At 38.0% G+C, this 20,238-nt stretch overlaps 1 protein-coding gene across 1 annotated transcript in view; it reads right to left on the bottom strand.

Moving 5' to 3' along the window:
• The window catches only part of IMPG1 (interphotoreceptor matrix proteoglycan 1), a gene marked incomplete at both ends in the record, with an annotated part of 119,761 nt that overhangs the window by 58,694 nt on the left and 40,829 nt on the right, over positions 1 to 20,238 (bottom strand). Inside the window, 6 exons of the mRNA XM_081042014.1 lie at positions 3,032 to 3,110; positions 3,980 to 4,056; positions 5,450 to 5,697; positions 10,262 to 10,320; positions 16,023 to 16,175; positions 19,623 to 19,702. Coding sequence (XP_080898140.1) covers positions 3,032 to 3,110; positions 3,980 to 4,056; positions 5,450 to 5,697; positions 10,262 to 10,320; positions 16,023 to 16,175; positions 19,623 to 19,702 — 696 coding nt within the window. The remainder of the gene's footprint in view (positions 1 to 3,031; positions 3,111 to 3,979; positions 4,057 to 5,449; positions 5,698 to 10,261; positions 10,321 to 16,022; positions 16,176 to 19,622; positions 19,703 to 20,238) is intronic.

Here is a 20,238-nt window from a genome sequence, read left to right as displayed (position 1 = left end):
TTATGCAGCACATTCATTCCTCTAGATCAATGCTTGAATTAAGACAGATTGTCAGAACCTAGCCCCTGAGAGAACTGCTGTAAACTGGTGTTCATCATGCATCTCTAGTGCGGGCCTTACAGGAGACACCTGACGCTGGTTTTATACAGCAAGGAGGTTGACGCAGACAGGACATGGTTCACCATAACCCAGACTTTCCTCCTTCTGCGGACCCACAGGAGATATTTTTTTTCTCCTAAGCAATTACCGTGTTGTAAACATGAAGACTCTAAGTCACATGACTAATTGTGTTTTCCTCATTGCACAATCTGCCAAGAAGTTCAGAGCCAAATTCGTGAACCACCTAAGCAAACTTAAAGAAATTTATGTTGTTTCATTTGTGCACAATTTTCCCTAAGTTCATCTGATATTTAAGAAGACATATTGAGGTGAAGCATAACATAAAATTAGCCATTTTAAAGTGAACTATTCAGTAATTGTGAATTAGTAAATTCACAATGTTGTGCAACTACCACCTCTATGTAGTTCTCAAACTTTTTCATTATTCTAAGAGTCATCTGATTTATCTTTGTTTTTTCTTTTCTTCCATTTTTCTTTCAAGTCTTTAAGATAAAATCATGTTGTATTTCATGCATGTCTGTAAATCATTACAATGAGGTAGGATTTTAATAAACAAATTATAAAAAAACCTAGTAACAAGCCCCGGTGCAGGAGATTAAGGAAGAGTAGTCAGGGAATAGAAGAAACAAGAAAAAGTCATTCTGTGGGAGCCAAAGGAAAGAGTTTCAAGAAGGGGGTGGTTAACAGGAGCTCCCCTGTTTTGTTTTATCCACACCAGAAACATCAAGTAAAATGAAGATGGAAATGAGGCTGCTAAACTGATTAATTAGAAAGTCATTGGTACCAATTGTGTCCCTGTAATGTGTGATTTATTTGAAGCCTTGTGGTGATTAGGACTGAAATAGTAAAGACCCAGAAGGTTGAACTATTAAAAAGAAAATGACAGCACAGTGAAATGGAGAAAGTAGACGATGTTGTTTGAGGGCAAAGCAAATATGAAAGAATATGTATTTTTTAATGATGAAGTTACTTAAGTCAAACATTTTGTAATAGGTGGAGGAAACTTGAATGGTGGTCCTGGTTTTGTGACCAGCTATGGTGTGACCTTGAGCAAGGCACTTCTTGTCTCTAGGCCTTTTCTTCTTATCTATGAAACACAAAGCTTAACTAGATTATATCTAAGAATCCTTCTAGCTTTACTGTTATCCTATAGTATGTTCATGAATGGAAGGAATGAATAAATAAAATGAGAACAGTAAAGCAATTTGAAAAATATAGTAATACTTTTATCACATATGTACTATTGTTTTTATTAATCTACCTGAAATATTGATCTTATAATGTTTTATGACATATCATTATGATATCCAGTGAGCATTTAATATCAATCATTTTACCAAAAGATTAGTTTTGTTTTATCCAACTAACTTTTAAATGATTCAAGAATCAAAATACTGGTTGATGTGGATTGTAGTTGATTATATTTATTCAATACCTCTCTCATCAAGAGATAAGGTCTATGTTCCCTCCTCTTAAATCAAGATGGGCTCTATGCTGCCTGGCTATTAGAATGTGAAGAATTGACACTGTTTCTTTGCCCCTCGAAGAGTTGCAGCTTTCACTGTCTGTCTCTTGTAATACTGAGTCTTTGAATCTAGCTGTCATGATGTGAGGAACCCCAAACAGCTCTGATTTGCCAGCCATGTAAGTGAACCACCTTGGAAAAAGATCTTCAACCCCAGTTGAGATACTCTAGCTTACACAACATGCGGCAGAGAAGAGCTGTTCCCACTGATTCCTGCTCAAATTTTAGATTTATGGGAACGATAAATGATTGTTTTAAGCTACTAACGTTAGGGTTGCTTTGTAATACAGGAGAAGATAACTGTGTCATGCAGTTAATATTTATCATTGGTAATCATGTAAGCCAAATATAATCTATATAGGTGCTTCTGCTATTATGCCATATATGTAATTGTGACAAACCTAGTATTCCATAAGATTGCATACTAATTGGGCACAGGGTTCATGAGGAAAATCAGATTGAGGTGGACCACTCAAAACCTGTAGAATTTTGTAAAGAAGACCCCTAACTAAAATAGTAACAATCCTATTAAAAATATTAGCCATAACAAATCTCTAGTGGCATTTGCACTTAGAGTCACGTGCATCCTTACCGACCAGTATCCTGGGGTCATGTTTCCTTAAAGACATTTTTACTTACAGTTTCACCAGAGAGCTGCATAAAGTAGAAAGCATAGGGGTTCTTGAAGCCCCTAGATCAGCCTACTTCTTGCATTAAGTAGACTCTTCTTCAGAATTTTCAGAGGTTTTTTGTAGGTCTTCACATATTGTTAAAGATTTCTCTTTAACTGTGAGAAAGTTTTACCCTATTACCTCAAAAATGAACATTCTTGGAAATTCAAAAGTGAACCGAGGGAATTTCAATGTTTACTGACATCCTTGTTGATCAATTACATATGAGCTAATTGGTACTAAAGAAACACATGGAGCAGAGCAAACTGTATCAATGCCATGTGCAGCCAATAGGAATACATAGACTGATTGTGAAGGCCCAATCCTCTTTGCCATAGCCCCTTGTGGACTTGGGCCTTATGACCTACGTTATCCTGACAGACTCAGTTTTGAGCCCACTGGAGATGGCTGTTTTGTGTGGGCAGCAGCTGGAGCTGCTTTGGTGTCAGCTTCTTTCACTAGGTCCACCAGGAAAGGGCTGTGGCACCCTCTGTGGGCCTGGGGACTAATGCTGAGGAAAGGATGTCAAGGGTGCACTCATCCTCAGGAGAGGGTGGTTCAATGGACTGCTTTTATCCTGGAAATGCTGGTTTCAGGAAACCTTTTCTTGGGTCAAGGATGACTTTATCACTCTTCTTTGAGGTAGTATCACAGATAGATTCCTCAAAGAGGATGTTATCATCCAACATAGACTTTGTGGGAAGAACAAACTCACCTGGTCGACTGTGTCCTGCTCTGTCCACTGTCTCAAGCCTGGGTTGACCGAAAGGAAGTTCTGGACTCCAAGTAGCATCCTAGAGAATGAATGTAGGAAGACAGATGTTGAGAAGTGACATTTTTCTGTATATGAGAAGGACTATACTCTATATTTTTTCTTTTCATTTAAAATTTCAGCAAATAATTTTGTAGTTGACTCCTTATGGATTCTGATGTTGTTCTGATACAGAAATATGTCCTGAAAGGAAAACATGTATTGATACAGTGGTAAAACATAATCTATTGGCTTCTTGGCTGAGTCTGCCTGTGTTAAGTCCTAACTGAAATACTTTGAATTATGTCAATCATGTTTGAATTTATGAATTCTTTATTTAAGAAAGAATATAGTTTAGTCAGCATTTCCATTTATGAACACTTCATTGACAACATTTGATATAAACTAAATGGACATAGCTTTAATTGAAGTAAAAAAACCTATTACCGAATTTATTATTTTTACTTTCTAAGACATTAATTTATACTTATGAAACCCCCATAAATAAATATATAGATAAGATTTTAAGACTTAAGGACACATTTACAAATTATGTTTATGTTTGTATTTATTTTTGAAAGTCAAAGTTAAATAGTGCATTCTGCTTTAAGTGTTCTTTTCAATTCATGAACATGTGTTTATTTTATCAAAAAGAGAGCAAATCTTGACTCTAATGGAAACAAAGATGTGACTTTGAATTTTAGGATATTTGAAATGTGAGTCGTATTATATTTTATTAATACAAATACTAGAAGTGGATAACCAAGTACAGCCTATAAAAAAAAAAAAAAGGAGAACTATAATTAGCCCTGCCAAAGGGATTTTGCTTTGTTTAGTCTTTAAGTTGATTTTTGTGATGAAGGGTTCGGAGGCTTCGTTTCTATTTGAAGAACAAAAGGACAACAAACTCACCTTTGTGATACCAGCAAGGAGGGTGGGCGGCACTGACTGGGTGTCAGAGCCGGAGACTGACAGTGACACAGCAACTTCTGTGGATGAAAAAATCACAAGGTTTGAGTGTTTTCTTCATTTTCCTCTTGTGTTTGGGGCAGTAAAACAGTGAGGGTTGTAAAATGTGGCAATAATTAGTTCTCAGGGAGTGGTACAACAGATCATCAGAAGTCATTGTTCATAGAAGCTAATGGTCATTGATCTGAATGATATAGTGAAGGACAGATGTAAGGGGTGTATCTTGCACATTTATGTGATAAAAACAGTCATTGAGGTGGATTTTTTGGGGGTGTTTAGTTTTATTGTACAGATTTGAACCAAGCAGGCAGGCTGATTGGCGAGGCCAGTGGGGATGAAAATATAACGAAGCAGACAAAGAAAGAAATGACCAGAATACTGGGATCAAGCACATTTGCAGAGTCTTACCCCTAAACTAAAGCCTGATTCTCAGAGCATCCCTGAGGATTCACCAAATAGACAAACTCAGAGTACCAGATGGTCGGTCTCTGAGATGAGTCTGAAGTTCACTTTTTCTTGCTAAGTAGATTCTCTTGCCCTGCATATTGTACTAAGAGACCTTTGTGAAGTTTTCCAGTGTTGAATTTGACTATCTAAATAAGAAAGACATAACTGACAGAGAATGCCAGTTTCATGCCATGTTATTCTAAAATGGCATTTCCGTTGTCCATTTATTATTCCAGGAGTCCTGGGCCTACTGAGGAGTTGAGTTCCAGGCTTTGGGTCTCTGCAGGCCTCCACTAGATCCTGAGTGTGCCTAATTTTCCTGTTGGTTTCTTTAGATCCACTCCCCTCTTCTCTCCCCACTATTCTCTGCCCTTGGAAGCTGACTTGTACGGACCATAACAATGGCTGCTTGCCCTCTGTCTTTAGTATGGCTTAGTTCATTAGGCAACACTTTATGCATGCATAGAGGTAGTAATGGGACCTTACTTCTTTTAGCCCCAGAGAACCATCCTATTTCTTTGAGTATTAGGGAAACCTTTATAAATAGTCCCTTTATCAAATTCTCCTCAAATTATCCTAATTTGAATGTGCTATCTGAAACAGATGGGACCTTTTGGGACCTGACCAATTTATTACATGAGGGAATCGATATTATGCCAGGGGAACAGAACTGTCCGTGGGTCCTTCTCTCCACCTGGATTTCACTGGATGACTGTGGTTGAGCTGGAGTGAACTCGGCTTCTCCTAGAGCTATTCTTGGTATGAAGTGGTCACCAAAGGCTCATCAAATGAGACACAGGTTGGAATGAAGAAAAACAGAAATTATACCACACATAATGTGCCTGTCACAGAAATGATTGACTCTACAAGGCCCGATGAAAATGACAGTAACCATGAGACTTTCACACCTCCTAGTCTTTCTATCAGAATGAGGATAAATCCAGAACTATGAAATGACCAACTGACCATCAGTGAACTGAATTGTCCCCACATCCAAGGATGTGTCTTCCTGTAGTGCTCTGCTGATCAACTTTTTGAGGTCTAAAGCTGTGAGATAGATTTCTGGTTGCTTGTCCTCCTCCATCATTCCATGAAGGACTCCTTCACTTTCAATTTTGTTGGGATTAAACGACAGCAGGTCACTTGCATGACTTTTTGCTTCTGCTCTGTCTCTCTTAAAGATGGCCGTAAGTTGTATCTCTGTGGAGCTTGAACTGTAGAAGCAAAGGACACATCACACCCAATGCCATTGTTACATGCCTTGGAAAGAGAATCACTGTGTTGCTACAAAGCTTCAGGTCAGCTTCAATCTCTTTCCTGATGGGCTCTTTAAAAATATCCGACTTCAAGAGTAATTTCAATGTTTATCAGAAATTTGAAATGTGGAAAAGGATTGACATATATTTTTTGTTCGGAAATGTCAGGATGAGAGTTAAGTCCAGCTTGAAGAGAGACTACTAACTGAATCAAGTGACCATAGATATTTTTTACTTTAGGTCTTTATGAAAAAGTGTTAATTATCAACATTGCTGTTATTAACCAGTGTTTTTGGTGGTCTTATACGTAAAGTCATGCAGTGCCAGTCAAAATTATGAATTGTCTTTCTCCTACAAAGAACTTCCTTTAAAAAGGTCTATGAAATACAATGCAGCCTGTATCAGTGGGGCAATAGTATGTACATGTTGTAACAAATTCAAAACTTTAGTTCTTAAGGGTATTCCTCTTTAATTTTTTTCAATAAGTGTTTTTAAATCAAAAAATAAAACCTTAAATTAAACATAACAATCTTTTCCTTCAAGCTACTTTAAAAATAATATCTTCGAAGGAAGGTTTGAGAAAGAAGAAAGAGAAGTAGCACATGATTAACTACATTTATTATCATATTTATTGATTCAATGCCTTTTTGCATGTAAAAATAAAACAGAATTCTCTGTAGTTCTGTCCTGAAGAATCAAATTTTACCTTTTAGTTTATGCCGTAAATCCATAGAGAGGGAGGCAAAAGTGTTTTAAAGGCCACAGGAACCGATAATGTGTATTTTTGGCAGTTCTTTGGGCCGCAAAATCAGTCAGAGTCCACAGTTCATTATTTCACTAGTTAATTATAGGAGCCAAAGCTGAATTCTTATTACTGAATTCTCCAAGGTATAGTGAGCCCTTTCCCAATTCAAACTGACCTTGGAACCAGGGAGCAAATTAGTTTCTCTGCTTTAATCCAGGCTTAGATTAGTTGCATCTATGAGTGTGCATTAAGGCAGACAATTTCCCATCATAAATGACATTTAAGAAATTGTGAAAGCATGCTTGCATCACAGATACATGTTTTAATGTTTTTCTAATTAAATTTTCAGTTTTGTAGATACTGTTTTGCAGACAAAGTAATTGTTTACTGCTTATCTCATGTAGTGATTTTGATTTGAGAGTTTTTCTTCCACTACTGAATAATGAATCAATTACTCCCATTTAACTAAGAAACCATTAAAACATCATTGAGCTATCCCAGACTTTATATGTAAAAATTATCTGTAAAAGATCAGCATATAAATTTGTGGGGGGAAGTGTCTCAAAACATTAAAAGAAAAGTCCAAATTACCCATCTCTTCCTTTCGCTGGTCTTCATTTCACCATGCACAATGGAAACATGCAAGGAAAAAGAATTTTTATGAAATATATCGAGACATTCAACGTATCATTTCATACACCAAAAATTTTTTTTTCTTTCCATTGTCTCCCATATTTGACCAAATTTTGAAGGAAACATAAACTATCAGCAGAATTTGGATGGAAAATTTGAGAACCATATAAATCTCAGAAAGTAAACATCATTATATAATATTTCTGATTAGGATCTGAACTTTAGTTCAAAAATTATACATACTTTTGGTCTTAAAATCTTTGAGTTCCTAAGAGTCCTAAAGAGACTGCAAATGTATCCTGTTCGTCTTACATTTTGGGTAGTGCTGGTGCCAGGAAGTTTTTAAAGAAGGATTTTATAAATGAATTTCTCAACCCCTAAATAGCATTAAATGATTAGCTTAATTTTGAAGGTAATTTATCTGAGACTGGATCCTGGAACTGGTGTTGACTGATTCGTTTTCAAATTGTTGTAATCAGGGTTACATATATAGTTGAGATTAGCTGTAGGTAAAGGGTTCAGGTTAGGTACAGGGTTAGGGTTATGGTTAGGATTAAGTGTAGGATTAAGGTTGAGGTTAGATATATGGTTAGAGTTACGGTGGCAATTAGTTATAGGTTTGGAGTTAGGGTTAGAGTTAGGTTTGATGTGAGGGTTAGGGTTAGGGTTGACTTTAGAGTTAGAATTAGGGTTAGGGATAGGATTGAAGTTAGGTATGAGTTAGGGTTAGGGTTAGGTTTAGGGTTGAGGTTAGGTATAGGGTTGTTTATTTACTGCTTTGTTGATGGATATTTGGGTTGTTTCCAGTTCTTGGCTGTTACAAATAAAATTGCTATGGACATTTGTGTACAAGTCTTTGAAGGAGTATATTTTCCAAATAGATAGAATGATTGTTAATAGTTTCCCATATTTGCTTTAAGAGAAAAAACAATATTTATAGTAATTTTTTTACTGTTCATTTTTGTAATTGTGTTAATAAAGATGTCCTAAGTACTTCCCAGTTGTGTTGAGAAAAATCAAATGAAGTCACTTATATAAAAGTACTTATTAGATCAGATTTTATACAAATGAGCTGAAATAAAGACAGTACCAGGAGACATACTGAATTTTAGGTCTTCTGTGGGGATCTGATCCATGAGAAAGAAATTTCCTTCATGAGTTTACAATATTCTGAGTATCATTATTAAAGATTAAAAGTTTGCCATACTCAGAAACACACTGTTTATTGTATTTGGGGTCAAATGTTTTCTGGGAGACTAAACCTTCATTACAGGAAAAATGTGATCAAATTTCCTTTGGAAGCATAAATTGGCAGAAGAAAGAATAAATTCTTGCAGAGATAAACACATGGGAAACATGCACCTTCAAGGAATAGATCTTTAAAATTTTTACTTTGCACAATTTCATCAATGTAACATTCTGGTTTTCTTCTGAAATAGAACTTTTTTATTATTAGATCCTCATTTATTTGAAAGGAGGGGGTAACATTCACTAAGAAAACAATTCCTATCATTTTCTTCAGCTTTAAATTAAAAAGATGTTCTTCAAATGCAGTGGTTTATTCAGAAAGTTTTGCCCTCTATGCAGATTATTCTCCTATCACTTTTTATTTCTCTCTAATCTATCTGATTTCACATGGAATACTGTAGAGCAACATCTTAAAATGAAGAAAAATAAGTCTGCTTCGGTAAATATTAAGGGCTTCATCTTTTATAATTTTCACTTTTCAATGCTTCCGTCCTCTGGAGTTATACAAATCAGAGGGGCCTGATAGCTTTGAAAGAAAGAAACTGGTGGAGCTCCCCATAAGTTATTCTTTGTGAGGAGGTAGAACCCTGGCTCTATGCACCTTCTTGCCTTAAGACAATAGACAGTGAAGGGGCCAGGAAGGACCTGGGTGACTCCTGCTCTACTTGCTTTACAAATCTCCCTCGGAGCATGGAATCTCATTCTGTCACACCAGAGCTGATGTCTACCCTGCAGCACATTTAAAAAAAAAAACATATTATGACCCTACTTGTAGATGTTTTGAAGAATGAGAACTTAAAAGATGCAACAATTCTTTCCCCAGATCATGAACCCACATTAGAAGTTGGAATGCTGATGGATATAGGCCTGTTTGTGTGAAAGCTGAGGGAACATGATTGAACCCTGCTGTAATGTGGCACTATTTTATTACTTCATTTCTTTTATTTAAACTTTTAATTGAGTTAGTTTTGCATGGTAATACATTACTCTAGTCCAGACATCAAAATGATATAAAAGATATATTTTGGGAAGTCTTGCTTCCACCCTTCCCCATCCACCACATTCCTCCAACCCCATTATCCCTTAAACACCACTGTTTATTAGTTTCACCTGCCTCCCTAGGGTTAGCCTGATTTGTTTAAACAGTGATGATATTTAGCATCAATAGGAAACCAGGCAATCAGACACCGAGGTTACTAATTGCTCCTTTTTTTGATCTGCCTCTACTGAGGTACTTTCCTAAGAGGTTCATTAATAACATTGCCAAGGACAGAAGATGAGTTCTCTGCAGAGAGCAGTGTTTCTGACTCTGGAAGGAGGAAGGAATACAATTTCTGTGTTACTCCTTTAAAAAAATCACCTACAGTCGTGTTCCAATTAGACAATTCCTTTATCGGAAACATATTCAGTTTTCAGGATTAGGCAGAGCTTAACAATTGGGGGAAAAGGGACCTTATAATCCTTGTGATGTCACTTTTTAAAAATTTTATTTATTTAAAACAATTTTAAAACAATAAATAAAAATTTTATTTATTTAAAACAAATTTTATTTATTTAAAACAATAGTTGACATTCAATATTATTTTATATTAGTTTCAGATGTACAGGGTAGTGGTCAGACATTTATATAATTTATGAAGTGATCCCCCTGATAAGTCTAGTATCCACCTGGCATTATATATAATTATTATATTATTGAATATATTCCCTATACTGTACTTTACATCCCCATGACTGTTTCGTGACTCCAATTTGGACCTCTTAAATCCTTCATCTTTTTCATCCACCCCCCTAGCCTCTCTTCCCATCTGGTAACCATCAGTTCTCATGACCTCACTTTTAAAAGAGGATAGGAAGAAAGTAATTTAAAAATTGCAAAAAGTCTGATTCTCTTACCTAAATCCTAACACATGGATTTCTTTAAATCCTGGAAGTTTCTTAAATACCTTTTGCATCTGCAGAGAGGAAAAAGAAAATTATGAAATACTCTGTTTCTACTGCGTCAGATGAGTTAGGGGGAAAAAATGAAAATGGAAAATTGAAGCAATGATTGAGGTCAGATTTGTTCTTAGTTATTTCTGAAACCCAGAGGAAAGTGTTTTGCTATTTATTTAAAATCTGTAAAGGTGTAATTGGATAGTTCTGACTTGCTTTAGTAGTTATTTTACATAAAATATGAAATAACTTTAAGGTGGTACTTGGAAGAAGATTTTTTTGCCACATTGTTTTCATTTATACACACAGAATAACTATGATATTTTATGAATTGAACTATATGATTTGGAAAATAGCTACAACATTAAGGGAGTTATTAAAGTTTAATGGCTCCTGTACCTAAATAAAACAGATTCTAGTCTAATAGATTAGGTGGGCTGTTAGATTTATGTGAACTTTACAATAAATTTTCTTAATTACTCTGACATTGCCAATGAAGCATATTATCAGAATATTTTACAATTTTATTACTCTCCAACCCACTACAGTCAGTTTCTGCTGCCGGATTCCCCCAGGAAGGAGGGTTGTCTCCAGGTCATTGTCTCTTGGGATTCTCCAAATCCATTCTATTCTTTCTCCATGGTTTCCTTGCTTTTATTTCTGGCTCTTCTTCCATCTCTCTGACCACTCTCTGAGGTTTTATCCTATTTCTGTCTCCACTTTCTACTTTAAATGTAAGGATTCTGAAAGTTTGTGTCCTCAGCCTCTTCGTTTCACTCACTCTCATTTACTGAGTAAGCTCGACTACAAGCACTGTGCTAGGCTCTCCGGACACATTGCCAAATAGATGGACAGGCACTGACCCATCCAGCTTACTTGTATGAAGGCTGGGAGGCAAGAAAAACCAAGAGGAAGAGATAGTTTAGTAGTGAAGCTTGGGAGGGAGGGGGGAAGTGAGGGAGGCTGAAGAGGTGAACAAGGAAGTAACCCGGTCCTCTCTTCCTTGTGCCCACTTCCCTCTGCCTCTCCTTGGGGGATCTTGTTTTCTCCCAGGGCTTCAATGATCAACTGAGATACAGCTTTGAGTTCTCCACATGACCATCCCAACATTTGCCACCAACTGAATATGCCCAAACCAGAGTCATTCTCTTTCTTCCAAAAATGCCTTTCCTCCTGGGCTCTCTATCTCAGTCAGGGCTCGGAACACCCATCACCTTCCACGCCACAGAGCCTAGCATCCCCAGATACCTTCCCTCTGTGTCCCTCACATCCAGCCATCAAGTCCTGTTGGTTCAAATCCCACATGTCTTTTGTTTCCACTATGTTCTTATTCCCATGTCCAACATACCCTCCGTATCTCCCTTCCTGTATTACTGAAATGATTTCTGGGTGTGTGTGTCAGGGGGCGGGGGGTGGAGGAAGGAGGATAAGTAGATTTTTGGGTGCATTGGATGGAGGGAAGGAGACGTCTCCTTGCCTACAGTATTTTTCCAAGTTCATCATCCCATATCTGCTGCTCTTCATTAAAATTCCCTTGATGGGCTGCACTGCCTACTGAATAAAGTCCAATACTGTAGAATGACATTTAAGGCCCTCCACAATCTACCTTCTATCCCCCAAGTACCTTACCATTTGCACTTCCTGCCATCATTACCCCCTTGGCCAGTATTGTGTCCTCTATTCACATTAAACTAACTCCTATCTCTCCCCAAATATACTTTACTTCCTCCAGATGTCTATACAATTTTTTTCCTTTAGCCCAAGATGCAACTTCTTCTACCTTCTGCTCATGGACTGTCTTCCTGCACCACCCACAACCTTTCAAAGGGAACTCAAACATCTCTATTGAAAAGTGTTTGCAGGGCTTCAAGGGCAGGTTCAATTATCTCTTCTCCCTGCTACTCTAGAACTTAATCATAGTGTGTCCCCTAAAATGGTTTATGTGGTGCCTGTTGTCTCCCTCATGAGATTATGCTCCTTGGGCTCAGGGATCATGTCTTACTTATTCATCTTTATCTCCCTTCCTTCCTCCCAGTACCTAGAAGATTGTCATCCATATGGTAGGGACTCAGCACATTTTGTTTAATCGAGTTAGTGTGTCTCTTCTTCTCCATACTCATCATGCTACTGCCAACCCTACATTGTCTTTGTAGACTAGAGCACTGATGCATAGATCGTCCCCACATCACTTACACTGGGCTTTGGAGTGCACCATGGACCTTTGCCCCCCAGCAGACCAATTTTCCTTCTGCATTATATTTTCTTGCACCAATAGTAAAATAGTTTTTGTTGCCTGAGTATATAGTAACTATAATGATGCAGACAGCTCTGCTTTTGGGTGATAAGGAGATAGTAGCTGTATAGATCTGAATTTAAATACTGGTTCTGTTACTTTCTAGTTGCATGACCTTGAGTTCATTGCTTAATTTACCTGACTCTTGTTCTCCTTAACCAAAATTAAATAATAACATCTACGTCATAAGGCTGCTGTAAGGAATAACTAATAAGTGGGCAGAGAGTCAGCGATATTGTATTATTTATTTACTATTCTCTATCTCTCCTACTGGATTACTAGCTCATTGATAGTCCGATTTTCTTTTATTTCCTTGATGGCCACATAGCATGGAGCCTGACAAGGGCAGAGTAAGCCTTCAGTCAGTTGTTTTTGAAAGACTCAGTGCGGGGAGGAGAAGATGAGGGTCTCCCTAGGGGTCAGGGGCAGGGTAACGAGTTTCTGTGTTTCTACTCCTACCAGGACCTGGCTTATAGACTCACTTCTGCAGAGCTGGTCTTTATTATGGGGACAAGTGGGAAGGAGCTGTGTAGGTGCTTCAGGTCTGCTCTGGTCTCCTGTGACAAATAGCTTTGGGGTCATAAGCATTTGTCATGGCGTTCTAGTTATAGCACCTACGTAGGACTGAATGTTTAAGTGTGAGCTCTAATTTCTGGAGCAGAAGATTCAGACCCTGACTCTTTCTTGTCCAGGATCCCAGAGATGCTGGTACACATGTAAAAACAAAGAGTTAAGCACAGAACTGCTACTATAGAGACCCACAGCTGTTAGCATAGGCAGCGGGGTACATGTGGGAGAGAGCCATCCTCCCCTCCAGGAGTGCGCACAACGCTGGCTCCAGTGGACTGGATTTATGGCTTTTGTGCATGCCCTCTTTGTGAACCTGTCTGTGATGGATTATCAATCAGCTTTGCTTAGGAGGGTGCACCAGGTATCTAGGGAGGAGATGACAAAAGTCTTCAGTTAATTCTGCTAAATAATCTTCTGGGGACCTTCCAATCTTGGAGCACTAACCACTAAATTGCTAATTAAGTGCCCAGTTAACCTTATTAATAATACTAAACGCACAGTGGCCTCCCTGGTTCTGCTGGAATGTATGGTAACAGGGCTATAAAAAGGCAGCCGTATTGGGTTCTCATGAATGTTTGCACGTGAGAAAGCATTCAGACAACAACTAAGCATTCCTTTTGACATTTGTATTAAATTGCTCATTAACTTTACTGTGGAAATTAAGTTACTGCAAAGCATTGACCATTAATTTCTGATTGGGTCCAAATGACTGTGCTAATTTAAGTGTACGGCTGTGGTGAGGCTCGTTGGTTAGCTGAAGGCAGGCTGCTAGGTGTCCAAACTGCGCAGGAGTCTGGGAGGGGAACAGATGCTCTAAGAAGAGGGTCTCCATCTTAGAGGAGCCAGTGACCAGGCTAATGGAACAGCAATGCTGATGTGATAGGTCTCCAGAATAAGACCACGCAAGACATACTCTTCTTGGGCTAATAAATACTTCAGAGGTTAGAAGGGGCATGTTTACTTGATGATACAAAAATCCTTCCCCCATAAATATTGGGGGAAAATAGATATTATAACATAATGGGTAAGAGCAGGGGTTCTGGTGCCAGGCTGCCTATGTTTGTTTGAATCTTGCCTCTGCTGCCTGTTAATAGGTGTGACATTGGGGGGCATATTAATTAATCTCTATTTGCCTCAGTATCCTCACTTGTAAAAACTGTAAATAATATCATTTATAAGATTTGTGAAAAATGAAATGAGTTAATATATATCAAACATTAAGGACAGTGGTATTATTTCTATACATAGTATTTTAGACCTGCAAAGGGACTATGAAATTACTTTTAATTTCTAAATGAGGAATCTAAGGTCAGGGAAGAGCCCCCAAATTCTCATGGCTAACACTTGGCAGGAACAAGACTAGAACTCAGATTTTAAATATTATATATGCAAATATTATAATTTATTTGCATCATTCTACCTCAGGTTGTTTCAGGTGCTTAGAAAATTAACAACAGGTAAGTGAAGGCAGTCTACGGCCAATTATCTAATTTTGAAGATATTCTGATGATACTAAGGATTTGCTGAAGAGACTATTTCAGAAAACAAATAGAAAAGTTAACAGACTATTTTTAAAATTCATTCTATCTAATAATCCATGTCTAAGTACTTTTCTGCTTCATAAACACCCCATGCTGATGTTTTCTCTTTGAAGTTTGTAGAAATGATTCTTTACATTTCATGGACTGAATGCTGATGCAGGGAGACATGGGAGGTTAAGACTGTCATTCACTTACCTCCTCTCTAGTAGAGAGGAGGTAAACATTGACTTCTCAAAGCATGAGAGGTAGGGGCCTGTTTTTCCCCTCACCATGCTGAGTAAGGGGTTTTACTCAGTGGTCCATAAATATGGTTCCTGTTATGTTATCTCATGAGTGCTCCTATTTTTAGTTGCATTTCTACATTACCCAGTAGTTAACTGCATCCCAAACTCTATATTATGAGGTAAGGCTGTAGAGATGAAAGAGACAGTTGCTGCCCTCAAGACAAGATGATAAGTGTTGTTAGAACATTGGGCACCAGATGTTAGCCTAGAGAAGAGGCACTAAACCCAGAATGGGTAAAAGGAATTTTTTATGACTTGAGTAAAATGAAACTCAGGGAAGGAAGCCCATGTAGAGACTAAAGATGAGAAAAGATTTGCAAGCAGTCTGTATTTCTGGAAAGTAGAATGCAAAGGAGGTGGAGGGGTAAGGAGCTGGTGCGAAGATGAGGCTGGAAAGAAAGGTAGCGGTCTTATGGCATATAGTTGCCACGTTCAGAATAGTAGTTTGGATTTATCCTGCAGGGAATGAAGAACCTTTTAATTTAACCAGGCAAAGCAGCTATGATGATGGTCAGAGATGGAACACAGCCTAGGACAGCTCCTCAGTTTAGTGATGGATGATATGAATAACATAACTGCCTTCCGCTTATCACCCATGAAAAGTGTCATGTCTCTAAATTGCAGCAGACTGCAAATGGAAATATTATGTAAGGCAAAATATTAGGGATTAAAAAAACTCACATTTCAACCTAGCATGTTCCAAGCTGGTGCCCACATGGACATTTTATACATGTAGAATATCTGCTTAGTGGCTTTCGGTTAAATGAGATTTAAAAGTAATTTATTAACATTTAAAGAAAATCTAAATGTAAATGACTTTTATGATGGAAAAGCTGAAATGGAAAATATTCCTGGAGATCCATTTGTCTTAACATTTTGGGACCCATTGCAGTTTTTGATTTCTTTTCAGTGGTTAAAAATGAATGCCTGGTCATAAGAAGCTGGACCCATTAGTCAAAAGGGTTTATGTCATGTTGGCTCCCAGATTCTGCATCATGACTTGGTCGATGGTTGTGTATGGTGGGTTCACTCACCTGAACTTGAGACTTCACTGCTAGCTCCTGGTAATATGGGGACTGGGAATCAGCGAGGTCTGCCTTGAACTTCTGGTTTGCCAGAGGGATGCTCAGCTTCATTTTCTGCTCCAGTGGGCCCTCAGACACCTCAGTTAATTCTATTTCTCTTTCCTAAGTTGAAAAAGATGTCTTCTATTAATATAAACCACAAGTAAATGGCTGTATTATATAACATACATTGATATTGTCTCAAGAAGTGGATTAGGAAGGCTCTCATGTTTTTAGAATAAAAGTCCTCTTAACTAGAAGTGGCCTATGAATTTCATCAAGAGACTAAGTACCAAAGATTCAATGAGCTAACTACATAGAGTCTTTGCAAACACTGTCATTTTATCACTGTGTGCTCTTCATGAAAACGTTTACACACACACACACACACACACACACACACACAATTATATACTTTGTTCGAACATCACTAGGCTTGTGCTACATCCTTGTATAACTTTATAAATACTTTTTGATGGGGACTGGAGTAGACAATATAACCTACAGATGCTGAAATATTATTTAATACACTCCTTTTTAGAGAAGAGTCTAGACTGGTTTAATAAGCCCATTTGTGCTTAAATTTCACGTTAAAATTAGTTAGAAAGCACTGTCAGGTCAAGAGAGGGTTTGACATTTCTCTCAGAAGCAATGGCATATTTGGGCCACCTTTGGAAGCCTGTGGCTCAGAATAGCAGGCTCTGAGGACCTGAATTTGGCCTTTGCTCACAAAGAGCCAGGGCTCATCCTTCTTGTCCTTTGGTTTGAGAACAAGCAGGAGTGTCTCATAGTTCTCAACTCAGGGGAAGTTCTCCCGGCACAGAGAAAGCCTCGATCTGGGTTTCAAACTTGGAGTTTGACAGCTTTTCAGCCTTGGGTACCCAGACAATCCTGAAATCTGCACAGCTTTCTTAAAAGAGTAAAAAATATGCCTGTGGAAAATTAACTGTCTCTGGCCATGTACATAATCTCTTATAATGAAACTAGAGTTGTGGAAGCCAACAAAAGAGAACAACCGCTGGAAAATGCCATGAAGGGCAAAACTCATATGGGTCCTAGCTGACATAGTTTCTCCTCATTTCTCATCGCAAACTCCCCTCTTCCATAGGTAGTGGACAGCAACACAGCCTCTAACTTTAATGGGATTCGGGGAGGACATAGATTCACACTTACTAAACTACTGATATTTGTTTAACAAAAAGTTTATCATTCATTTATTCATTCATTCATCCATTCACTCATTTATTCATCCATTCAAATAATACACTCTGAGCATCTGTACGGATATAGCACAGTGTCAAGATCTACGGGAAGTTAAAAGAAAAGGATGGCATATGGTTTTATTCTCTAGAAGCTTACCATTTCATTAGGCAGATTCGAAGTTGACAAAAAACATTTAGAATGTGCATTAGGGACAATTTTCCTAATTTACCCTCAACCACTGGATTTTTTCACACCTCTCACTCAGCACCCTCAGTGACTCCCTACTATCTATGGGATAAAACCAAAACTCTTTTTCCTGACATTCAAGACTCTCCTCCATCTGATACCAATCTGCTGGAAAAGTTATAGCCTGTCTCACTTCCCCCTGTCCTGTCCAGCAAATGTTTCTATTCACTGTCGCTGAGATATAACATTGTTGTGCTACTCTCCTAACTGGATACCCTACTCATAGATCCCCATGTTCACCTCTAACAATAACACACATACGAGCAGACACACACACACACACACACACACACACACACACACCATTTTTTACTTCATACATGCACTTTTTACTTCTTACAATATCTCATAGTTCGTTTAAAATAATATCTCCTCTGAACATCTAAGGTAGAACTCTTTGCTTCCTCTGATCTCCTATAGCAGTGGATAACATCTGACTTGCTCATTTGGGACCTATGATTTACTCACCTAGAGTCTTCTTTTTATATGTTAATCCTGTCACCTTACATATAATTTCCTTGAATCCAGCATGATTCTCACACTTCATGGAATTTCCCAAACTAAAATATATGAGGCCAGTTATGTACAAAACTCTCAGTGAATACACATGACTAGAGGTCACATCTTTGCAGCCTGTCCCGGTGTATCATTTTGTTCCAGTCCATACATCCGCCATCTTCGATCGTAGCACTTAGACGGTTTTGTTGTACTTATTTGCATTATACATTTCTTAAAGGCAGGGACTGTGTCTTGTTCATCTTAGGATCGTCGGTGCATAGCCCAATGCCTGGCACATCAGTGGATTTCAGTTAAATGTTCGCTGAGTGAAAGAATAAGGAATAGATGCAGTTCACAAGAAGGATGCAATGGATGTGGAATGAAGTATTTAGGGGATATTTACTTCAGAAGGAGGGAACTATATTAGATTTTGAAGAAGATAGGACTTGGTTAATGTGAGAAAAGAGAAGGCAAACTGGAGTTTTCTTAGAAATTTTATAGTGAATATGTTTAATCAATTACTATTTTCAACATCACTTTTCATTGTTGGTGGAATAGTGTTTTTGAAAAAAATAAAACATTTTTACTCTTTCATAACAGTAGCTCCACAAAGTCTGTAGCCGTCTGGTCTAAAGGCCAGAGAGAGAGTGGCCAGCAGGGCTCTCCTCCCTGAATTTTCACGTCTAGCTGGTGAGACTGAATTTCCTTCCCTCACCATCTGGGCTTTGAGCTGCAACTTGGAGGGAAGTTCACAGGAAGAGGAAAGGGCTAGCGGAGTCTCACAGAACACAGGGCATGGCATATCTGGTTGTGGTAATGGCATGGCAGTGTAAACACGAGAAGATCCAGATTCTGACTTGTCACTCCATACTACTGCCCCTTCAGAGCCTGCTGCCCACCTTCTGCTGCCACAACTCCTCTGCTCGGGTGTAAGGAGGGTGTCAATTCCCTACTTCAGCACTGAGTCTGGCTCAAGGCTTTTTGGAGGTGTTAAAAATGGCTCGCTTTTCTGATAACCAACATTAAATTCTGTAACAATCCTCTCATCCTGTATGCCTTTTCACTCAGAGTGGCTGCCAGTGCTCCTGTTTGCCGGCAACATTGTTTTTATTTTCCCTGTATTTGACACGCAGGATTTCGATCATTTTGTTATTTATCTGATCTATTCATGTGGAACATGACTGAGAACAAAACTTTTACCTTGTTGTCAGCATGAGATTACACTTCAGTGGAGAAAGAACCTGATTGCTTGATAGATTCATTCATTCATTCATTCATTCATTCATTCTAAAACTTGGTGAGCACCTGCTGTATATAATTATCTGTTAGGTACTTACCTTCCTGGTGTTTATAGTTAAGTTACTTCTTGCAGTTCCTGTCACCGTATCTTAGTTTCAATCTATTTTTGCCCCTTAGTCTCTAGGAAGAACTGACAATACTGAATAGAACAAAGTCACTGGCTTTTAATATGAGTGATAAAAATGCAGCATTAATAATATATTCTAAGGGCAGATTCAAGGTGATGGTTATAGAATGGCCAGTCCATCCATTCTTTTATCCTGTTTTGCAAATGAAACAAAAACAGGCAAGTGAGGTGCTAGATTGACTCTCAGAGCTTCTTACTATTGTAGGCATCTTGGTATCATTGAGGAGTGTGTCGTCAGGAGTGAGAAGGAAGGGCCGGAGTGAGACACCAGCAACAGCTGTGGAAGTTAAAAAGATAGTAGGCACACAAAAAATGAGACTGGAGTAGTTTACATTCGAACAAGGTAAAAATTTTATATACTTTTTTTTTTGTCATTCTAGAATTTACAGATGTTAGATGTATTCTGAGCTCATGTTTATTTTAAGATCACATAAATATGTTCGTCAGCAAAATATAACTCACACTCTTGATCCCACTTGAATTCTTCATTCTTCCTTTCTAGGACCCAAGTTTCGTGTTCTTCTAGGTATGTTAAAGTTAAATGGTTTCACCTAATGAGATCTGGTTAATCTTTCTTTTTGTAACTATATAAAGTATGCATAGACACTTGTATATCTTTAATTTGATTGTTTCAGACTATTGGTAATGATTGCTTCCAAGTTGTAGGGTTATGGGCAATTTGGTTTTACCTTTATTCTTTTCTAGATTTTCCAAGTTTTATACAATGAATTTAAATCATTTATGTTAGAAATGCAAGTTAGATTTGAGAAATGACATTATAAACTTTGTGGACTTCAATTAAGGATTGCTTTT

Source organism: Rhinolophus hipposideros, assembly GCF_964194185.1.
Source record: "Rhinolophus hipposideros genome assembly, chromosome: 3".
Lineage (NCBI taxonomy): Eukaryota > Metazoa > Chordata > Mammalia > Chiroptera > Rhinolophidae > Rhinolophus > Rhinolophus hipposideros.
This window is presented reverse-complemented; position numbering and strand designations above follow the sequence as displayed.